Source organism: Prionailurus viverrinus, chromosome A3 (genome assembly GCF_022837055.1).
Source record: "Prionailurus viverrinus isolate Anna chromosome A3, UM_Priviv_1.0, whole genome shotgun sequence".
NCBI classification, from domain to species: Eukaryota; Metazoa; Chordata; class Mammalia; order Carnivora; family Felidae; genus Prionailurus; species Prionailurus viverrinus.
In genome coordinates, this window is record NC_062563.1 from 8348757 (window position 1) to 8370728 (window position 21972).

Genomic DNA, 21972 nt, shown 5'->3' on the forward strand with positions numbered 1-21972 from the left:
ATGTGATATATAAAATGTACTATCTAATATGTATATATAAATGGATATCTGTCAAGAAGATATGATACGTTATATTAACATCCTATAATAGTAGATATAATACATTATATTAGTACAATTAAAATAATAATTAACATAACACCTTACATTAATATAGGTATTGTTAACATTAGCAATCATTAACATCTCAGGACAAATTTGAAATGGCAGTGTTCCAGCTCAAGGTGGACCGCAAAAGTTTTCGAGAAACCTGAAAGTTTACAATAAACTCACCAGGGAAGGGGTTGCAGAACAGTCGGGTCAGAAAAGAGCCAGTCACGTGACTGGAAAGCCTGGCGAGGAAACTTCTGGGCCGGCGGTAGTTGTTGGTGCTGGGTCATAATGACAGCACACGAACTACTTTAAAACGCTCAACAAAAATCTTCACCTTCTCTTCCTAAATGAGTAGAACAAGTTCTTCCCCTGGCAGCTAGGACGACTCCCGAGAGTGTGTGTGTGTGTGTGTGTGTGTGTGTGTGTGTGTGTGTTGCTTGCTTGGGGTGCACTCCGCAAGGGAGGGTGGGGAAGGTGGGGCAACGCGACTTAACGCTGCCTGGGCGCATCTCTGCACAGGGCAGTCGGTGTCCAAAAAGAGACGGGGCCGATGGACTTGGGAGAGGTAACCCAGCCTGGAGGGCAAGCCACGTTTCCACCGCGTATTTCAGAACTGCCCCAAGAGGAGGTAACAAGGACTACACTGAGTACTGACTGCGGACAAGGCTCTGTTGCGTGCGCTTTGCCTACTGTAATTCATTAAATCTTCAGAAGAACCGAGCAAATGGAGCAGCCAGGGAGGAGCCTGCAAACCCAGCTGGCTCTCCTCGCCCCGGCGAAGACCCGAAGGTTGAAATGCCCTCTCTGGATGCCTTTCACTAAGCCTCAAACACCCCACGCTGGGAGGCGCAGAAAGCCAACCTTCCTCCAGAGAGAGCTGGGTCCAGGCTGGCAAGCCCCGGCTCCCGGGAGGCGCGCGGACCCCGGGGGCCCCCCCCTGAAGGCCCCGGCAGCCTCCCCGGGGCCGCCCTCGGAGACCTCGCCCGCCCGGCAGCGCGATTGTGCAAGCGCGGGGCTGCCGCCGCGGCCGCCACTGCCGGCTCCTGCCCGCCGGGTCAGGGCGGGGAGGCGCGCCGGGCGCACACCCGGTGAACTCCGGGCGGAGTCGGCCGCGCTCCCGCCCGGGGAGCAGCGTACCCGCCACCCGAGGCCCGGGCGCCCTCGCTCACCTCGCTGACTCCATCCTATTTCCACCCCCAGCCCTGCCCTCCGCCCCCTCCCCACCCCCCCGGGTCCCGCGTCCCTCCGGGCCAGGCCAGCCGGGGCCCACTGCGCCCTACCCAGCCTGCTGATTGGCCACCCGGGGCCTGCCCCGTGTCCATAAATACGTGGTCCCTGGGCATGGAGCGTGGAGAGGGACAGGAGGACAGCCCGGCGCCGCGCAGCATCCCTCTGCCCTCATTGACACCTCCACTCCGCGGCTCCGGACCTGGAAGTCAGCCTCGCAGCCCCACAGGCGGACCCACATCCCTTCCTTTCCCCTTCCAAGAGACACCCGGCCCCCGGAGGCACTCCTCCAGCGGGTCCCCGCGCCCTGAGGCTGCCGCACCCGGCAGCGCCGAGCATCCTTGCCGCGGTCCTCTCTGCTCCCCTTTCCTCCGCCGCCCCCTGCGTCACACCTGCTGGCCCTCTTCGCCCTTCTCCCCCAGAATCGTCAGCCCCCCCCCCCACCCCCCAGATCCCGCTCGCGCCTCTTTAACAAAGTCGTGCTTCCCGGTCCCCGCGCGTTCCCACGCGCCAGGTGTGCCCCGCTGCCATGAGCTCCCCCATCGGCAAGAGCCGCTCCCTTGCCGCCGTCCTCCAACAGCTGCGCCACCCGGGGCAGCCCCCCAGAGCCGTGACGTCTGCGGCGTGCGCGCCCCCTCGGCCGCGGGAGGTGCCCCTCTGCCCGGTGATGGAACGCGGCGAGGCGCAGGACGCGGCCGCCCTGCCGGGTCCCACCAACTGGCCGCTGCTGGGCAGCCTGCCGGAGATTCTCTGGAAAGGGGGGCTCAAGAAACAGCACGACACTCTGGTAAATGCCTCGTCGGGCCCCAATTCCCTCTCCCCTCTCTGCCCCGCGCCCCAAAACCCTCCGCGAGACGCGCGGCCGGGGCGCACGGGGCGCTCCGGCGTCGCGGCAGCGGCGGGGGCCCCGAAGGAAGGAGGCGGGAGGAGGGAGACGCGCTCCCGGGACTGCTCTGGGGGGGGGGACGCGCGCTGACCCGGCCCTGACCTCCGCTGCAGGCCGAGTACCACCGGAAATACGGCAAGATTTTCCGCATGAAGTTGGGTTCCTTCGACTCGGTGCACCTGGGCTCGCCGTGCCTGCTGGAAGCGCTGTACCGCACGGAGAGCGCGTACCCCCAGCGGCTGGAGATCAAGCCCTGGAAAGCCTATCGGGACTACCGCCGGGAGGGCTACGGGCTGCTGATCTTGTGAGTCCGGGCGGCGGCTGCAAGCTGGGAATGGGTTCTCAGTAGGGTCCCCTTCCTACGCAGCGGGACACGAAAGCCCCCACCAGGCGCAGTCTCCAACTCCTGCCTGGATCAGAACGGGTTGCACGCAACTGTACTGCGCGCCCAACACCTGCGTCGTCTCTGGCAACTGGGCAGGGCCATGCCTTTCCGTCCAAGAAAGCCCAAAAGGGTTCTACAAATAGCGGGGTTCAGACTTTGGGGCCAGACGAGGTCGTGAAGTCACCGTGCCAGGCCAACCTATTCTATACAAAATTATCCCTTACAGTTCTCTGTAGTCCCTTTCTCTGAGCTCAAACGCCAGAAATTGACTTCTTTAGCTTTTGACAGTTACCTTTTTTTTTTTTTTTCTGGAGGGGAATGGGGGTTTATGACCCAGGTCTAGTCAGAAAGGTGAGGTTCAGGGGCGTCAGGGTTGCACTGTAGGTAAGTAAAGGCCATAATGTGGTGAGATTCCTCTGCTTTTAATGGTTAGCATTTAACAGGTTAGCGCGTTTGGGTTTGTTTTTTTTTTAATCCCTAATAGTTGTATTTTGGAGGATAATATATTTACTGGAATTAAAAGCCATAGTTATGCGTGGTGCATCAGAGGCTGTGTCGTCTGCTCTGGGATGAGGGAAGAAGGTGGATGATAAGAATGAGAGAGAGGGAGAGAGAATCCCAAGCAGACTCCACACCGCCAGCATGGAGCCTGATGCCGGGCTCAAACTCACAAACCATGAGATCATGACCTGAGCTGAAGTCGAGAGTGGGTCGCTTAAGCGACTGAGCCACCCAGGAATGTGACTTTCAACCCGAGTCAGTGACTAAGAGAAGACAACGTTGTTCTCAAACAGATCTGGGTTGCTGGCGAAGGGGATGTTCAGGTATCTACTCTTACTGCTGAGAATTGAGGTACCTGGCCTCCCAAATCAACCCCCATAAGAGCACCTCAAAAGGCCCGAGCCCATATTATCTGGACTTCACCTTTCTGGTGTAATCTTAGGCGGAGAGGAGAGGTGCTTTTTCACCCCGTTGTGAAACCAGCCCCCAGTGTTCCAATGTGCATATTCTCTGGATAGTTCTTAGCAGGAGTCTCAGTGCTCATTTGATTATTTAGTTCACACAATTCCAGCGCTGGAGGTGTCTTTGCTGCTCCCTTTTCTCTACAATTTGCTCTACGTATAATTTTGCTTCTCTCCCAGGGAAGGAGAAGACTGGCAGAGAGTTCGGAGTGCCTTCCAGAAGAAACTAATGAAACCAGTGGAAATTATGAAGCTGGACAACAAAATCAATGAGGTTTGCAGGCTGGGGGCAGCTTCCCTGGGCCTCCTGGGGAGGGAGAGATGTCTATGGAACTTTAAGTCATAGCTACAAAGTACTGGCGGTTTGGATGGTTCAGGGGTCTCCCTTTACTCCTCGCTGTCTACTTCCTTCTCCGCCAAAACCTTACTCCTCCTTCCTTCCCTCTTGTGCAAAGTGACATCTCAGTGAGGGAACGATGACAAGCAGAGACTCTGGGATTCCGGTCTTGGATTTGAACCTCAGCCCTCCACCCTCTGGCCCTGTAAACTGACTATACCCTTAACTTCCCTAAGCTTCACTCTCCCACTCTATAAACTGGGCCTCGCAGGATTAAATGAGATAATGCTTATAAAATTCCTAGGTCGTGCCATTTAAGCTGGGTTTTGCAGGATGAGTAGGAGTCTTCAAGCCAGAGCAAGTGTAGAAAGGCGTTCAGGCAGAAAGCATAGCCTGCTGAAAATAGTCAGATGACATGATGTGTTCAGGAAATAGTACGTTCAGTGCAGCAGAGGTGAGGCTGTCTGTGCAATGATGCTGGACAGAGGGCAGCTCTTAACAATGTTTTTGTACCATGATAAGGCATTTAGACATTGTCCTTTAGTTAACAAGGGCCAAAGAGGGAGGGATTTAAGCATACAGTAATCTCTTTACTCCTGTTCACTTTGGGTGTTTATTTGGAACTGAACTTGGACCCAGAAAGGATCATATAGGTGCAAGAGTGCCAACCCAGGGGTTTCAGGGACCAGTTAATGAATATAAATGTATAAGGAAGGCCCAGCAGGGATTTTTGCAAACAGGATAGGGCATGCCCTTTCTAGGAGCGACAGCTGCCCCATTCCAGCAAATGACTGTCACATGGGGATGCGGACCTAGTGGCTCCAGATTTTATCATTATTATTATTTTTTGGTTAAGTGGTAAAAATTCCATATGTTGATGAGAAACTTCTGGATTTTGGGGGGGAAACAAATGCAAAGTACTTTTTAGTGCACTAAGTGGACAAATTCACAATGCCCGTGGGTGGGCTTTGTACTCACACATACCTTGTTCCAGGCCCCAGCATGGCCGCTTTGCAGCCACGTGTCCAAGGGCGAGTGCCTTAGCCTCACTCGAAGCCCATTCTCTTGTCTGTTTCTGCGGGAAATGGAAGGAAGATCGTATTTCCTACCTCACAGAGTTGTGGGGATCCGCTAACGTAGCACGCTTCAGGCACTGCTTGGTACTATACAAGCCTTGTAAAATGTGAGGCTTTAGCCATCAAAAACCCTGATTTGGGGGGTGCCTGGGTGGCTCAGTCTGTTAAGTGTCCAGCTTGGGCTCAGGTCATGATCTCACGGTTCGGGAGTGCAAGCCCCACATGGAGCTCTCTGCTGTCAGTGCAGAGCCTGCTTTGGATCCTCTGTTCCCCCCTCTCTCTCTCTGCCCCTCCCCTTCTTGTTCTCTCTCTCTCTCTCTCTCTCTCTCTCTCTCTCTCTCTCTTTCTTTCTCAGAAATAAATAAATAAACACTTTTAAAAAATCCTGATTTTGGCCCCTGGCATCTAGAGCTCTTACATAACATGTCCCAGGTCACAGAGCTATTTAGCAAAGGAGCTGTGTCTAGAATTTGCAGAATTTTCTGGTCCCAAGTTCAAAACGCTTAACACGACGCCAGCTAGTAAGGAGATATTTGCTGGCCCAGGTATGGAGGCAGCAAACCTCATAGGGCTTGGGGTGTTGTGACAACTTGGTTGATTCTGATTAGAAGAAATGTTTTCCTTTTCTTAAATTTAGATCAAGAGCTGAAACCTAAGATTTTGGGTGGTTGCGGGAAAAGCTGAGAAAATAACCCAGGACGAGGTTGTTAGGGCAGGAGGTGAGCCCCCGCAGGAGAATATGCAATTAGTGTTGCTTCATAATGAATAACGTTATAAGCAGTGAATATACAAGGTAGCAAACCCCGAAGTCAGCGTACTGAGCTTTTAACCTTTTGTTTTCCTTTAATGACTGAAATGTGTCTTTTGTGGTTTCTTTCCTTTAAGGTCTTGGCTGATTTTATGGGTAGAATAGATGAGCTCTGTGATGAGAGAGGCCGCATTGAAGGCTTATACAGCGAACTGAACAAATGGTCATTTGAAAGTAAGTTTGTCAGGGTACCTGGGTGGCCCAGGCGGTTAGGCGGCTGACTCTTAATCTCCACTTAGTTCTTGATCTCAGGGTTGTGAGTTCAAGCCCCTCGTTGGGCTCTGCACTGGGTGCCAAGCCTACTTAAAAAACGAAAGTAAGTTGCCTTCACCGTCTTGTTCGTTTGATTTTCCAAGGGATTTTGAGGCTAAAACGTGGCTCTGAGGATAGTTCCTCTATAACCACGTACTGTCGCTGACAAAGAAGGGCCGCCTGCACAGTCTTTTGTGCTTTCAGGCACTTAAGTTGTGCTTTGCGCTATAGGTTGTTCGTACAGTCATTCAACAAATATTTATTGAACACCTGCTATGTGCCCGGCACCGTGCTCGGTCCTAGAGATAGAACAGCGAACAAAACAGGCGATGACCGGGCTCCCGTGGAGCTTAGGGTCTGGTAGGGGTGACAACCAACAAGTAAACACACTTTATTATATACTTTGCCAAGAGGTAAGGGTAAGGTATGCGATAAAGAACAGTAGTGCCTAGAGGAGGCAAGTCTGCTTTGGTTAAGGAGACAGTCGAGGTGACACCTAAAAGAACAAGCCACAGGGCATCTGTGGGAAGATTATTCCAGACTGTGGAGACAGGCAGGGCACATCCCCCTGAGGAGGAAGCATGGGCGATGCGTCCGAGGCTCTGAGTGGGTGGGTGGGTGGGTGAAGGGAAGGAGGAGCTGAGGAGAACCAAGCCAGGGGCCGGAGGAGGTCTCAGCCAGAACTCCGGCTTTTAGTTCAAGTCTGATGGTGAGCCATGGAGGGTTCCAAACAGAAGCTGGGCATGACCCCTTTCTTCAGGGAACCCTCAGGGAATAGCAAGCAGGGTTCTGCCTGGCCCAGGAAGCTGCCCAGGGGCGAGAGGCAAGGAAACACTTTTTATAGAGTGGGCAGGCACCTGACCGAGGAAGTTCAAGGCTGTGGGAGAATCCGAAGGGCTGCACCAGCTGAGGTTGGTCGTGGCCCTGGTGCCGTATGAGCTAAGTCCTGGCAGATGAGTAGAAATTCACCAGGTGAAGGTGAATGAGGGAGCAAAGAAAGAACAGGAAGGCGTTCAGAATGACGGGAGCGTGTCCTGCAAGGGAGGGGCACTGCGAGGGCAGAGGATGGGAGGAAGGCAGCAGCCGACCCCTGTGAACCAGGGATGGGAATTCGGTTTTGAGCACGGGGGCACCTGGAAGTGATGTTCCACGAAGCGTTTTCAGCAGAGGGTGACTTGGGCTGATGTGCTGGAAGGCTGCTACTGTGAGGGATCGGAGAGGGCACCCCGGGAGGGAGGCTTTTGTCGTGACCTGTCTCCCCCATCAGCTCAGCCTCACTTTAAATTTTTTTGTTTACATTTATTTATTTTTGAGAAACAGAGTGAGACAAAGCGTGAGTGGGGGAGGGGCAAAGAGAGAAGGAGACACAGAGTCCGAGGCAGGCTCCGGGCTCTGAGCCGTCCGCACAGAGACTGACGCGGGGCTCGAACCCACGAACCGTGAGATCACGACCTGAGCCGAAGTCGGACGCTCAACCGACGGAGCCACCCAGGCGCCTCTGAGCCTTACTTTAAAGCTACAGCCCACCCGACTATGTTAGCACATTAGAAAACGCCACGCAAAGAAGAAACCCGCAGAAGGTGTTAAGGGGACGAGGACAGGAAAAAGTGAAGGGATGATTATAGAGGAGGAAAGGGAGTGTATATTTTGGAAACTGTCCACTGGAAATACCCAAATGAAGGAGTATCAAATGCATGTCTTTGCAAGTCAAAGAAGATGTGACCATGGTGGTTTAAGAATTATTGTCTAGCGTTATGAGAAGTCTCGAGGAAGGCAGTCCACGGCTGGCACACAACTGATGTCACTGGGGACCCTTTCTATCTTTTTGTTCATCCATCCTTTTTTTTTTTTTAATGTTTTTTTAATTTATTTTTGAGATAGAGAGAGACAGAGGGTGAGCAGGGGAGGGGCAGAGAGAGAGAGGGAGACACAGAATCGGAAGCAGGCTCCAGGCTCCGAGCTGTCAGCCCAGAGCCCGACGCGGGGCTCGAACCCACGAACCGTGAGATCATGACCTGAGCCGAAGTCGGTCGCTCAACCGACGGAGCCACCCAGGCGCCCCTTGTCCATCCATCCTCATTGGCCTGTTGCAAAATGGCTACTGCCTCTCCTGGTCTCCTCTCTGCCTTCTAGGCAAAAAGAGGAAGGAAAGAGGGAAGAGTTAAGCCAAACGCACTTGCTCCTTTTATCAAGAAAGTGAAAGTATTTCCTTTAAGCCTCCTTGGCCACGCCCGTTGGCTTCTCAGGCGGCTACCGGAAGCCCGGGAAGCCAGGGAACGTGATTGACACCAGGGTCTTAGATCAATCCAGATTGTTGCCCGAGGACTGATATGTTGACACCCTAAATAAAATCGGGGTTCTCTTAGGAAAGAAATGGGGGAGAATGAGTACGGGTAGGCCGTGAACAATGACTACTATGCATGGTATCCGGGACAAACTCTGACAAAAGCCAGACATTGAAGGACAGATTCATTCGTGTATAAAAATGGTTACGTTTTCACCGCGGCATTTCTGACCAGGAGGTTCTGCAGGGGTTGGGTCATGGGGCGTGGAGACAGCTTCTGGAAAAGTGGGGAAAGTATCGTCATGCCCCTTTCTCCCAGACTTTCTATCTTTCCTCCGTTCTTTGAAAAGACCTCACTTTTGCAAAAGACGGAATCGTGCCTTCAGTAGCCAGCTACTTGGAGACCCCAGTATTGCTGCGGTTGTGTGACTGTTGGTTGTTTTTAAATAACAGGCATCTGCCTTGTGCTCTATGAGAAGAGATTTGGACTCCTTCAGAAGAATGCAGGAGATGAAGCTTTGAACTTCATCACGGCCATCAAAACGGTAAGCATCGCCTTGAGGAGCACAATTTTCCTGATTTGCAGAATTTCACAAACGCGTCGTGCTTCCCCAAGAATAGCACACACACGTTATTTTGTCACAATAGTCAAGTGTTAGTTTCAAGGTGTTACGTGTTTTCATGGATGGATGGGCATGGATGGTCATGAACCGGGAAGCATGCTACATCATGGTTTAGACAAGTTTAAGTAGGTGTTTCAGTTGAAGGTCAGTTGGTGGGAGTCCTATTTCAAAAAGAGTCTGACGTTTTTCAGACGTAAAATTTTTGAATCCTTAGGTCACAGGGGGATATAGAGATACTGTGAAGCTGGTATAGAAATGGCTGAAGTTTGGAAATCATTGGAAATTGAAGTCAATAAGAAAGTGATGGTTTTCCTTTTTCCTTCTTGTGTAAAATATTTAGGTCATAGAATCAATTTTTTATTGTTTATTTATTTTTGAGAAGGGGGCACATCCAATGGCAAATCGTCCCAAAGATTGTTTTCAATGTGCTATGGGGCCCAGGGGAGGGTTCCACCCCCAGAGTTGGTGGGAGAGGCCTGGGGGGTGGGGGGGAGTGGGGTCTTTGAGTTCCTGCCTTTCTGGAAGCACGGGGTGCGGGGTGTGGAGAACGCTCCTCTTCCGGTGAGGCGGTTGTCTTCGAGACAAGGGGCATCCAGAATGAAAAGGCGTTGCGTTCCCCACAGATGATGAGCATGTTTGGGAGGATGATGGTGACCCCGGTTGAGCTGCACAAGAGCCTCAATACCAAGGTGTGGCAGGCCCACACGCGGGCCTGGGACACCATCTTCCGATCAGGTAATGGGGCCACACACACCCGGCATCCCTGTCTCTGGAGCCTCTGCCAGAAGGTCTGGAATGATCCCGATGGAATTTGCTCCTCCTGATTCTTATGGGCTTTGCAGTCACGAGTTTAGAATCTTCCCGGTGTAGACAAATTCTAAGGAAAAGGCACATGGCAGCTTTCTGCAGTTTCTGGGAACTCGAAGCAGTTAAAAACAGGAGCTTTGGAGTCAGATAGGTGGATTCATACCCCAGCTCTGTCACTGGTGTAGTGGGTTGACCACATGTGCTCTCTCTCTTTCCTCCTCAGTAGTCTTGTGTCTCAAATGGGCGAATAGTAACAATGCCTACCTCACTGCTACTGTTTCTAGGTCTAATGTAGATACGGTCAAGACCTGGCTTCTCACAATGCCCAGTGGGTCCAAGCTGTTTCTGCTACATTATGAGGGGAATATTGATGCCAAATATTGTTCAATGAGTATCTCTGTGCTTACCAACATGTACCAGTAGGAGGTCCCGTATCCTATCATACCATGCTGTATATTTCATACACACACATAAACATATCCTCATTGAATCGTCACCAAAACCCCTATAAGGTAGGCCCTCCTATTAGTCCTGAGTGACAGAACTGAGACATAAAGAACTAACTTTCTGGCCAGGGTGTGAAGCCAGAGAGAAGGGCTCCCACAGCCCAGACTCTAACTGCTGCACCGCTTACGGCCCTTGTTACTGTTGCCAACCTCACCATTATTATTATCCTGGCTTGGCTGGCACGGTAGACTGAAGGGAGAGAGACGCGTGCCTAGAATGTTCTTTACAAACGTTAGAAGTTTCTACTACTACCGTCAGCATGCACGGGCACGGCAGTGTGTGTGTGTGTGTGTGTGTGTGTGTGTGTGTGTGTGTGTGTGTTTGATTACACTGGGGACGGTTCTCTCCTCCTCTATGGCCCAGATTTGGGAGCTCAAGTCCCACTACCTGCATTCGTGACCAAAGTGGCTAGACACCTGGATCTGGGTACGAGTTCTGATTCTGAGAGTGGACCCGAATCCCACCTCTGTCTCATGATGGGCTCTTCCACACTCTAAGCTTTTAAACTCAAACTGTGACCTGTAGGCTAACGGTTGTAGCAGCACCTGGGAGCTTGTTAGAAATGCAGATTTCCAGGCCCACCCCAGACCCCTGATCCCAAATCCGCATTGTAAGAAGATGCCCAGGTGATTCTTGGGCATCTTAAGGTTTGACCAGCCCTGCTCACGTGGTCATCGGTCAATCCTTGGCGACTTAACGATGAGGCAACATTAGCTCATTGGACACATTGTCAGTGTCCCTGCAAAGGCCCTGTAAGGTGTCATGGGGGGATTTCGGCTGGGGTTCCCTCACGCTCGATCCTAATCTTCACCTCACTTCCCTTCCCTCTTCTCTTCTCCAATAGTCAAATCTTGCATCGACAGCCGGTTGGAGCACTATTCTAAGCAGCCCAGCAAGGATTTCCTTTGTGATATTTATCTCCACAATCAGCTTTCCAGGAAAGAACTGTATGCGGCTGTCACAGAGCTCCAACTGGCTGCAGTAGAAACGGTAAGGGCTTGATTTTCCTTTGCTGAATGGCCCAGAAAATCTTCTCGTGATGCATTTTAAAGAGGCATTCAACTCTCTCATTCCACAAGGATTAACTGAGCACTAGTTTAGCAAAAGGGTGCGAGAGACCCAGTGCACAGCCTTGGTCCTTAAACTTGTGACGGGAGGTGAATTCATGTGCTCTATAGCGGAGAAAATCCGTGCGCTCTGTGACAAATACATACACTCTCTGGGAATTCAGAAGCAGTAAAATTCTTTTTCTTATTCTTTGGTAAGCTAGATTTTTAAAAAAACTGAACGTATTCTTGAAGGTTGCGAATGTTACCCCAAAGTGCCTGATTGTGGTTGTTACTCTAAAAATATTGCAATGCTCTCTACCAGTCCAATATTTTTTCTTTTTATAAAGTTCATGCATTTATTTGGAGGGAGGGGGGCAGAAACAGTGGGACAGAAGGTCCCAAGCGCCCTCCAGCCTATCAGCGCAGAGCCCGGCATGAGGGTCGAACTCATGAACCTGAGCTGAGATCATGTCCCGAGCCGAAATCAAGGGCGAGACACTTAACCGACTGAGCCACCCAGACACCCCTACTTTTTCTGATTTAAAGCTTAAAAAGAGTGAGTCAGGGGAAACTTGGTTTCACCTGGCATGAAACAGCTCATTTTAAATGCCCAAATTCTGTCCCCATGTGCTTGATAGCCGTGGGAGTACCAAATCCAGCCAGACTCCAAATGCACATACTGACAGATGTCCGGGTGGGTTTGATTGTCCTTGATCCGTTTTTTTGAGCTCTCACTGGCGGGATGCATATTAATATTCCTCGTGATCCAACGTTTCATGCACCTGTAATCTCTAAGAAGAATGGGTCCTGCTTCATTTCTTTTCCGTATTTCCCATTTCTTTAGTGTCTCTTGTCCACAGAAAACGTAGGGGTTTCTACCTCAGGAGGAACAGCAAAGTTGTAATTTCTCCTCATGCCCCAGAAGGCTTTGAAAGGGGGAAATTCATTTCAGCTCACTTTCATACTGAGTCACTTACCCTAAGAGGATCCTTGGAGGGGTAGAAGTAAAGCCTCACCCTTTATCTTTTGTGTTCAACTGGAATGTGAGCTCCAAGGGCAATGACTTGGTTTTGGACCTGCTGTATTCCCAGGATGTAGAACAGCACTTAGCGTATAGTAGGTGCTCAACAAATACTTGGTGAATCAATGAAAGGCCACAGAAACCAAGTGCCCGCTCTGGGCCAGGCGCTGTTCTAGGTGCTTGAAGGAACACCGTGAACCAGAGACAAAGGTCTTGGCCTTCATGGAACTTAACCACTAGCAGGGAAGACCAACCAGACACATGTAAACAAATAAATAAATATGATCATATCAAATAGTGGTAGGAGATACGGAGGAAACCATCAGAGTAAGGGGATAGAAGGGGAGGGCAGGGTACCCTCTCTGGGGAAGTGATATGGGAGCTCGTTAGACATGGTGACAGGGAGCCGGCCATGGGAGGATCTGGGGGAAGAGTCCTCCCGGTAGAGGAAATAGCATGTGCAAAGGGTCTGGAGCAGCAAAAACATTGGAGCTGGAGACCTGGCAAATGTGGTCAAGTTGACATTGCAGAAGTCCAGGGGCCGTGTTAGCCAGCAGCCTTAGTAAACCATTCGGATTTTATGACACCTGTGATGGAAACGTCGCAGGGCATTATAAGCAGGGGAGTAGCCGGATGGAATTTATGTCTTGAAAAGAGGGCTCGGGCTGGTGGGGTGGAAGGTACACTCCGCGTAGGAAGAGTGGAAGCAGGGAAATGAGCTACGTGATGCATCTCCTCCACGGAGGTCAGGCCGGGATACTTAGGGCCTGTGAGGTCTCCCAGGGCCCCCCCCCCCCCCCCCCCGCCTCGATTCAGCCCCTGCAGTTACCTAAAAAGGCCCCGGCTGTCTTACAAGGCTTTGGCGAAAGCTACAATCATTTGTCTTCTGGAAACTCTATTTGGTACTTGCGGTAAGGGACCCGCTGATATGGTTAAATGTTTCCTTTTTAGTCCTGGCAATTCTGGAAGTCACTTTTGGAAAATCAGAGAAATTTGAAAGTGTATCTAATTTGGTGGCTACGCCCTCTTCCTGTTTTGTAAATTGGACTCTTGTAATAATGCCCGCCAGGGTTTGTTTGCATCTGAGGCCACCGGTCTTCCCATGAAGAAGGTTTGCCTTGGAGGCATCTTCTTCCCAAAATAGTAAATACCGTTGGCTCCGAATCGTCTCGCACTTTGCTCATTTATGTGAGTGGCACATGCAATTGGCAGAAGATCTTCGTGTCTGCAATGACCGTTTTTACAGGAATATTTGGCTTATGTTAAGTAAGAAAATAAAAATAAAATAAAGACCTAAAAACAAATACATATGACTACCAGTGGTGAATATCATGAAGCTGAAAGCTATGCTGGCTATTTCTGCCCAAATTTTTTCTCTTCTTGTTGCCTTTGGAAAGGAAGTAAAACACTCCACTTAAGGGACCATGAGCCTGTGTCAGAAACTGTGGCTGGTTCCTTGACATACTCAACGTGATGCTAGAATTTCTTATTTTGCTATTGGGCCCCTCCTGCAAGGGTTCTGTGCATGTGGCGGAAACTCTGGGTTTCACAGATTCAATTCCAGCAATGCATTTTTTCGTGTGCATTTGCACTGTAAAATTAAAAAGAAAAAAAGACTCATTAGCAAAGCTGCTAGGATCCCCATCCCTGTCTCGCCACTGAAGTTTTCTCTCCATTTTCTATTTTAAAAATGGTTAATTAAATGTTTTCCTTATTTTGACATAATCATAGATTCACATGCAGTTCTTTTTTTAAAGTAATATTTGTTTTATGGGGGGGGCAGAATGCAAGTGGGGGAGGGGCAGAGAGAGGGGGACAGAGGATCTGAGGTAGGCTGTGTGCTGACAGGCTCACAGCCGTGAGCCCTATGCGGGGCTCAAACTCATGAACCTGCGAGATCATGACCTGAGCTGAAGTCGGATGCTCAACCAACTGAGCCACCCAGGCACCCCTCACATGCAGTTCTAAGAAAAAATAGAGAGGAGTCCCTTGGACCCTTCACTGACTTTCCACCGGTGGTAACATCTTACAACAATAAAACCTTATCACAACCTGGAAATTGATGTGGATACAGTCCTACCAGCCTGCTTTCCTTCCACCAGTTCTACAAGCGTTCATTTGTGTTCAAACAGTTTTTGAATCAAACTATATTTTAAGTGTTCCAATGCAGCTGATTGTTTAAGGAGTCTATCTTGATTCCCGCTGCTATCCTTAACTGGCATAGTTTATAAAACAAATCTGAATTTTCACATCCTGTACTGTTTACTGCACAGCGAATAGGGACACGTGAAAAGGCGTCATGAATGCATTTGCAAAGCAAGGTGCTAGGCACCAGCTTGTATTCAGCTCATAACGGTTTTAAGGCAGTTTATTTGCAGAAACCCAAGTTTACAAGTTTATGTCCCTTTGGCTTTCAGACGGCAAACAGCTTAATGTGGATTCTCTACAATTTATCCCGTAATCCCCGTGTGCAACAAAAGCTTCTTAAAGAAATTCAGAGTGTATTGCCTGGGAATCAGATGCCACGGGCAGAGGATTTGAGGAATATGCCATATTTAAAAGCCTGCCTGAAAGAATCCATGAGGTGAGGATACATGGGGAAGCCAAGAAGAATATTCTAGGAAGCCGTTCTCTTAAATGCACAGTCAGGGTCTCCGCACCCACAGACAGCACCCACAGTGGATTCAGAAACATTTGTCAAACTACAAAAAAAAAAAGAGCCTTCAGATCACATGACCATATTCTTTTTCTATTACTCATTTCCTAAATCATTTGGGCAAATTCTACTAAAATTTGGGAAAGTCAGTGTCCTCTCCTTTAAATCAGTAATAATAATAATAATAATAATAATCTCATGAATGCTATAAGCACTAATTAAGATCAGGGCATAATTGAAGGATATGAAAAGAAGTTGAGCGAGGGAACCGTATTATTATTTGATAAGACAAAGAGACATCTTTGTTTTTGAGCCTCTGGTATAAAATGTTCTGTGAAAATTATGGTTCCACCCTTTCTGGAAAACAAAACTCACAACGTGTCAGCATTAGAAACAAACAGCTTTCGCTTCAGGAAGGGCAGATGGGAGAACACTAGGACCAATCAAGCTGAAGCGTGACACGTAAAAAACACACATTTGAAGTCTAGAATGAAACAGAAAACCACTTTTGACAGCTACTAAGCAGTGACTGGGGAGTTAACCAACACGATAAAAACAAGGGGTTCAAACAGGAGGTATAAATATCAGGAAGAAAGAGACTGAACTTTACGAGAGTTGTGATCACGCTCCCTTTTTGAGCACGAACTTATGCAGGAATTATTGATTTAACCAGAATCTGCATTTTCTTCAACACTTGATCTAGAAATGGGTCTGTGCCCCCCTTTACGCCTTTAATTTTGTTTTTTCAGGCTGACCCCAAGTGTACCATTTACAACCCGGACTCTTGACAAAGCTACGGTTCTGGGTGACTATGCTTTACCCAAAGGAGTAAGTAGCACTTGCTCTTGAAGAGCTTTGAAGGATACATTTCATCAGATCTCCATACACACCTGTCCTGGGAGAGCATTCATTTTGGAAATACGTATATTTTAGGATGTAGTTGACCTGTTGCATCGTACGGTGTTAAGATGAATGTTTCGGGGGCTCAGAGACCTAGATTCAAGTATCGCCTTGAGTGAGTTACATAACCTCTGAGCCTCAGCTTTCTCATCTGTAAAATGGGCATAATAATGGAACGTACCCCCTGGGGTTGGTGAGAGTGTGATGCAACATTTTAAAGTTCTTCACCGGTTTATCGCCTGGTACATTTCTAGTACTAAACACGGCCTGCCAGTCACCATATTATAAACTTGGGGGTTGCTTTTACATTTGTAAGGTGACCACTTCTGTAAATTTTGCTCTTCAAATGTTTTCTTCTAGTGATTTTTAAGTGCTTTTGTGTTTCTGTGTGTTTTTAGACAGTGTTGATGCTCAATACCCAGGTGTTGGGATCCAATGAAGAAAACTTTAAAGATCCCAGTCAGTTTAGGCCCGAACGGTGGCTTCAGGAGAAGAAAAAGATTAATCCTTTTGCGCATCTTCCGTTTGGTGTTGGGAAGAGAATGTGCATCGGTCGCCGACTGGCTGAGCTCCAGCTCCACTTGGCTCTGTGCTGGGTAAAACTCTGGTTTCTTTCTTTCTTTCTTTCTTTCTTTCTTTCTTTCTTTCTTTCCTTCTTTCTTTCTTTCCTTCCTTCTTTCTTTTTTCTTTCCTTCCTTCCTTCCTTCTTTTTTTTCTTTCTTTCTTTCTTTCTTTCTTTCTTTCTTTCTTTCTCCTTCCTTCCTTCCTTCCTTTCCTTCCTTCTTTCTTTTTTCTTTCTTTCTTTCTTTCTTTCTTTCTTTCTTTCTTTCTTTCTTGTGTTTATTTATCTTTGAGAGGAGAGGGGCAGAGAGAGAGGGAGACACAGAATCGAAAGGAGGCTCCGGGCTCAGAGCTGTCAGTGCAGGGCCTGACGCAGGGCTCGAACTCACGAGCTGTGAGCCAAAGTCGGATGGTTAACCGACTGAAGCCCCTACACTCTGATTTCTGCATTTGTGCTCTGTGCTATTCCACCACCCAGGAGAAGAGGGGTAGCGCTACCTTTTCTGTGCATGTGTGTTCCAGATCGTCCGCAAATACGACATCGTGGCCACGGACGACAAGCCCGTAGAGATGCTGCACCTGGGTATTCTGGTACCCAGCCGGGAGCTCCCCATAGCTTTCTGCCAGCGGTAAGAGCCTCAGGTGAGCATCCGGGGTGCTGTGAATGACCAACGAGTGAGCTGAGCTCAGAGGTCAACCACACTTGGCTTTGAATCCCTGCTCACCACTGATTTGCTGGGTGACCTTGAGTAGTTTTCGAACCTTTCCGTGTCCATTTTCTTTTCATTTGTAAAGTGGGGACCGAAATTGTATCTCACTAGAAAGTTGATATGATACTAAATACTCAACTGAGCCGAAATCCTAGCATCAACTATGTGCTCAATAAAGACAAGCTGCCGTTACGGGTTTCGTGTGTGAATAGCAGGGGTGGACAACCTTTTTCTGTAAAGGGCCGGGTGGCAGATATTTTAGGCTTTGCAGGCCACGAGGCCTCCCCCACGTCCCCTTAACCGTCTGCCTTGTAGCTCGGAAGCAGCCTCGCAGGATTCATCAACAAACAGGTGTGGCTGCTGTGTTCGTTTTCTATTGCTGCCGTTACAAATTACTAAAACAAATGAAATACAAATTGCTAACGCTTGTGTTAAATAACAAATGTATTCGCTGAACAGATTTGTGGGTCAGAAATCCGACCCAGCTCTTACCAGGCTAAAGTCAAGGTACTAACAGGGCTATCTAGATTCCCTTCTAGAGGTTCCAGGGGAGAATCCAGGTCCCAGCTCCCCAGGCACCTGCGTTCCTTGGCTCATGGCCTCTTCCTCCATTTTCAGAGCTAGTCAGAGCGGCCAAGTCCCTCTCCAGGCTTCCAGTCTCTCCTCCTTCTGTCATTCAGAATAATCTCCACCACCCCCCCTCCCCCGCAACCCCTCCCAGGGGCGCCTGGGTGGCTCAGTCGGTTAAGCGGTTAAGCGTGTCTGACTTCAGCTCAGGGCATGATCTCCCAGTTTGTGGGTTCGAGCCCCACATCGGGTTCTGTGCTGACAGCTCAGAGCCTGGGGCCTGCTCCAGATTCGGTCTCCTTCTCTCTCTGCCCCTCCCCCGCCCACACTCTGTGTCTCTCTGTTTCTCAAAAATGAGTAAACATCAAAAAATTAATAAAACAAAATAATCTTCCCATCTCAAGGTCCATACACATAATCTCATCTGCAAAGTTCCTTTTGCCATGTATTCACAGGTTCTGGAGATGAGAGCATAGCCATTGTCCCAGGGCTGTTATTCTGCCTACCGAGACTGTTCCAATAAAACTTTATTTATAAATGCGGGTGGTATGCTTATTTGACCACAGGGCTTTGATTTCCAGACCCTGGAATGTAAGTGTATATATTTACTACCCTGTATTAAATACAGTGTAACACTTTTTCTGCACTGTATCATTCACTGCCTTTTCCAACTGTATACGTGTTCTCTTACCACCTTCACAACTGTGGCCATATGCACGTACCAGCTACTATTTATTTAATTACTACTTAATTGTTTCCTTGAAATTAACACAGACCTAATAGTATACTTTAGTCCTATTTCCCAGGCAATAATTTCCTTGATGAAATGATAAGTGTTTCAGTTCAGTTATTTTTCCCTAATGCACAATACAATGAATTTTTAACTATTAAGGTGATACACACTGAGCTTGAAAAATCTCTACTCTCATCTTCCGGGGAAAGATGACATTTCCAAAATCAGGCTTTCTAGCATCACATGCCACTATTCAGTCTCATTCTGCCCTCTCAAAGCCTCTCCTGGGATTTACCTAGAACTGGCTGCAATTTGCTAACTGCGAGTGAAGGGGAGTTTGCTGACAGGTGGATTATTGCGGGAAATATGCATTTGCAGACGAAATTTCCCCCCAGGTGTCTGGCATTAGACAATTGTCACATTCTGAGCATCCCAACAGAATGGAATCAAGTAGGATAACGAAGGAATTTTCGATTAATTTTGAAACGCCCAAGTCTTCAGCAAGGACAGCACACACACTTATCATAAGAGAACCACACCTTCGACACGAGCCCCTGGCATTTTTGGTGTGAGCACTTATTTTTTCGCTAATAATTCCTCTCGTTTAATTATAATCCTTTAATGTATAATCGGGGTTTACTTTACTTTCCAGAATTTTTTTTCTTTTTTTACCATGATCAACAGCAGCGATTTTTACCCTCTTGCAAGAATGGTCCTTATGGCTTCTACGTTACTGGAAAGCAAACTGCAAAAGCTAGAGCCTGCAACAGTGCACAAAGGACAGTTGGATCTAGAAGCTTATACTCATTCTTCGATACAATTGTTCCGGAAGCTGCACTATGTAGACGATGGCATTTAATAAGATTGTATCTGGCTCCGGAGAGCAGACTGAGTGTTGGGAGACAAGACACTACAGGGTATGCTGCTGGCTGACCCCGAACCCGTGTCCGCACCGGCTTGGCTTAGAGAATTGTTCAGGATCCTGTTTTCTTTTGCATCTCACCGTGACGTGACAGGGAGGCTGGGCCTTTATTTGTCAGTTAGTCTGCAGACGTCACAACATGTTTCTGTCCCCACCCTTCCAAATTCACACCGCTTGGATCTTTACTTCTCGAGAGTGAGTTTACGTTTCATGATGTTAAGCTAAATTGTCTGGGGCTTGAGGTTAATAATGACAGTCCATTTATTGTAACTCTGCTTAACGTGATGTTGGGGAAAATACTTGTTTATCACGTCAGCAAAACTAAATGTTAAAGTTACCGGGTCTCCGTGAAACTGCATTTTTCCTGTTTTGAAATTGCAGCATTCTTGGGAAATTAGAGAAGAACTCTATTTTAAGAAGTACTTTGATGAAGTCAGAACCTCTTATCTAAGAATGCCTTACTGACATACTGTGGCATCCTTTTGTGAGAGGATTCTGAAATTCTTTATTTAGGTAATGGATTTCCTCTATGGCATTAAGAAGTGAATCAGCAGTTTTTTAAAGTGTGTGTATGTGTGTGTACTGTAATGGAAATTTGCTTACGTCATTTTTAAAAATATATATGGTATTTGATTTAGGATCTGTGGTTTAGAGCAGTGTTTCCCAAAGTCCAGCCACAGTTTAAAAATATTCAGTGACTTATCATGCCTTAATTTTCCCCCTCTATAGAATGGAACAGTAGTAAAGTGTGTATATGTTATAGATTTGCTGTATCGGCCATGTTATGTGATTTCAACTCCCTGAGAAAATACAGTTTCATAATGGAAAATGCATAAAGATTTATACAATACTTACAAAACTTTGTGAAAAAACATGTGTACGTATGGTTTATTTTTATATATATTTACTACTACGTTTCCTAAAAACATACCATATGTTTCTGTATATTTGATAGGTTTCTCTTTTTAGGTTATATTTTTAGGATATTTCAGAAGCGTACCTTTATATTGTTCCATTTGAATGATTATGTACATATCACTAAAATAGATGTATGCTTTCTCCCTACTGTGAAATTATGTTGTAGAATTCTAAATCCACATGTCATCAGATCTCATCTGTAGATCTTCATTGAACTCCCTGAAAATCAGAATAAAAGCTTCCAAATATTCCAAAAATGTTTCCTCTTCATTGCATCTGTTGTCTTACGAGGAAATTTCTCAGTGTGTCCATTTTACAAGCCCCGGATCACAAAATCTACTCTTATAAACAGCTGGACTCGTCCAGAACAGTTTTACAGAAAGATAATCATTTGAATGGCAAAACAGTTTTCCATTTTTTGCTGCTTAAATATTTTTCAAGTCCATCTAGTTCTCTTTTCTTAATGTTTTTGAAAGAGAGAGAGAGCGCACAAGTGGGGAGAGAGGGAGAGAAGAGGGAGACACAGAATCGGAAACAGGCTCCGGGCTCTGAGCTGTCAGCACAGAGATCGACACGCGGCTCGAACTCACAAACTGTGAGATCATGACCTGAGCTGAAATCGGACCCTCAACCCGCCGAGCCACCCAGGCGCCCCGAGTCCATTTAGTTCTATCTGAACCACCACCTCCCTCCGGATGAGTGCAGACCCTCCCAGCTGCTCTCCAGTCTGTTCTTTGTCCACTGGCTGTATTAGCCTCCTCAAACCCCAAACCCGATTTTGTCTTATCCCTGCTTCTGTGGTGTTCCATTGCTTCTATGAAAGGATCCAATTTCTTAAGCCAGACGTCAGTGTCCTGGCATATTTGGCCTCTCTGAACCACAGGCCCCAGCCCACATCGCCCACACCCAGATGCCTCTGGACCCCTCCACACTGGCTTCTGCCAGTTTCTTTGATTCCTTCAACACTATCGGCCCACAGGGGTTTGCACCTGCGGTCCTTCCCTCCTGGCACATTCTTTGCCTGCTCTTCTCCTACGCACCAGTCAGAGATCAGCTCAAGCTTCCTAGAGGAAGTCTTCCTTGATGACTAAGATGCCCCAGAGGCTGACCCTGGCATCAGGATTCATTAAGGAAGTGATTCCAGAAGATACCGTGAGAGACTGAGGGCAGCAGGGTAGGAAAAGGAGCCGAAGGCAGTGCAGCTTGGGGAACGTTCCAGCTTCCTGATCCTCTGGGGAGCTCTGGGCTTGTAGCTTACAGCATGGCTGGTTTGATCTGTGGCAACAACTCCCAGGCCGCACCGTGGGGCTGTCCTCTCTAGCTCTTAGTGGTGTCCACACAGAGTAGCCGCAGAAGCCCAGATTCATCCTGTTGATGGGATTCATGCCAAGTCATAAGACCTCTTCCCTGAGGCCTGGTGGTCAGTGTGGAGTATGGTGCTGGTCACAGGGCAAATGTAACTCAGATGTATTAAGATTGTCACCAGTCATGCGTGCCATTCAGTGCCTGTTCTGTCTCCCTTAAGACCGGCTCAATTCTTTAGCTTGAGCAAAAGCTTAGTGGATGTTTCTAAGAAACCAGCTCATGTCACCATGGAGAAGACAGTCCACTCACTCTGTGGTGTCCACAATTTTCTGAGAGAGCAAGAGGGAAGAAAAGAGAGAAGGAGAAGACAGGGAGGAAGGAAG

At 48.2% G+C, this 21972-nt stretch overlaps 1 protein-coding gene across 1 annotated transcript; it reads left to right on the top strand.

Annotated features, from left to right (window-relative positions):
- The first annotated feature begins 1216 nt into the window (after positions 1-1216).
- LOC125162613 (1,25-dihydroxyvitamin D(3) 24-hydroxylase, mitochondrial) lies at positions 1217-20541 on the top strand. The gene is made up of 12 exons (XM_047853855.1): positions 1217-2107; positions 2320-2510; positions 3734-3827; positions 5852-5948; positions 8764-8855; positions 9557-9668; positions 11092-11237; positions 14735-14901; positions 15723-15801; positions 16272-16469; positions 16957-17076; positions 19097-20541. Exons 1-11 carry the CDS (start codon positions 1850-1852, stop codon positions 17065-17067), a joined length of 1545 nt encoding a protein of 514 aa, XP_047709811.1. The 5' UTR covers positions 1217-1849; the 3' UTR covers positions 17068-17076; positions 19097-20541.
- The last annotated feature ends 1431 nt before the right edge of the window (positions 20542-21972 follow it).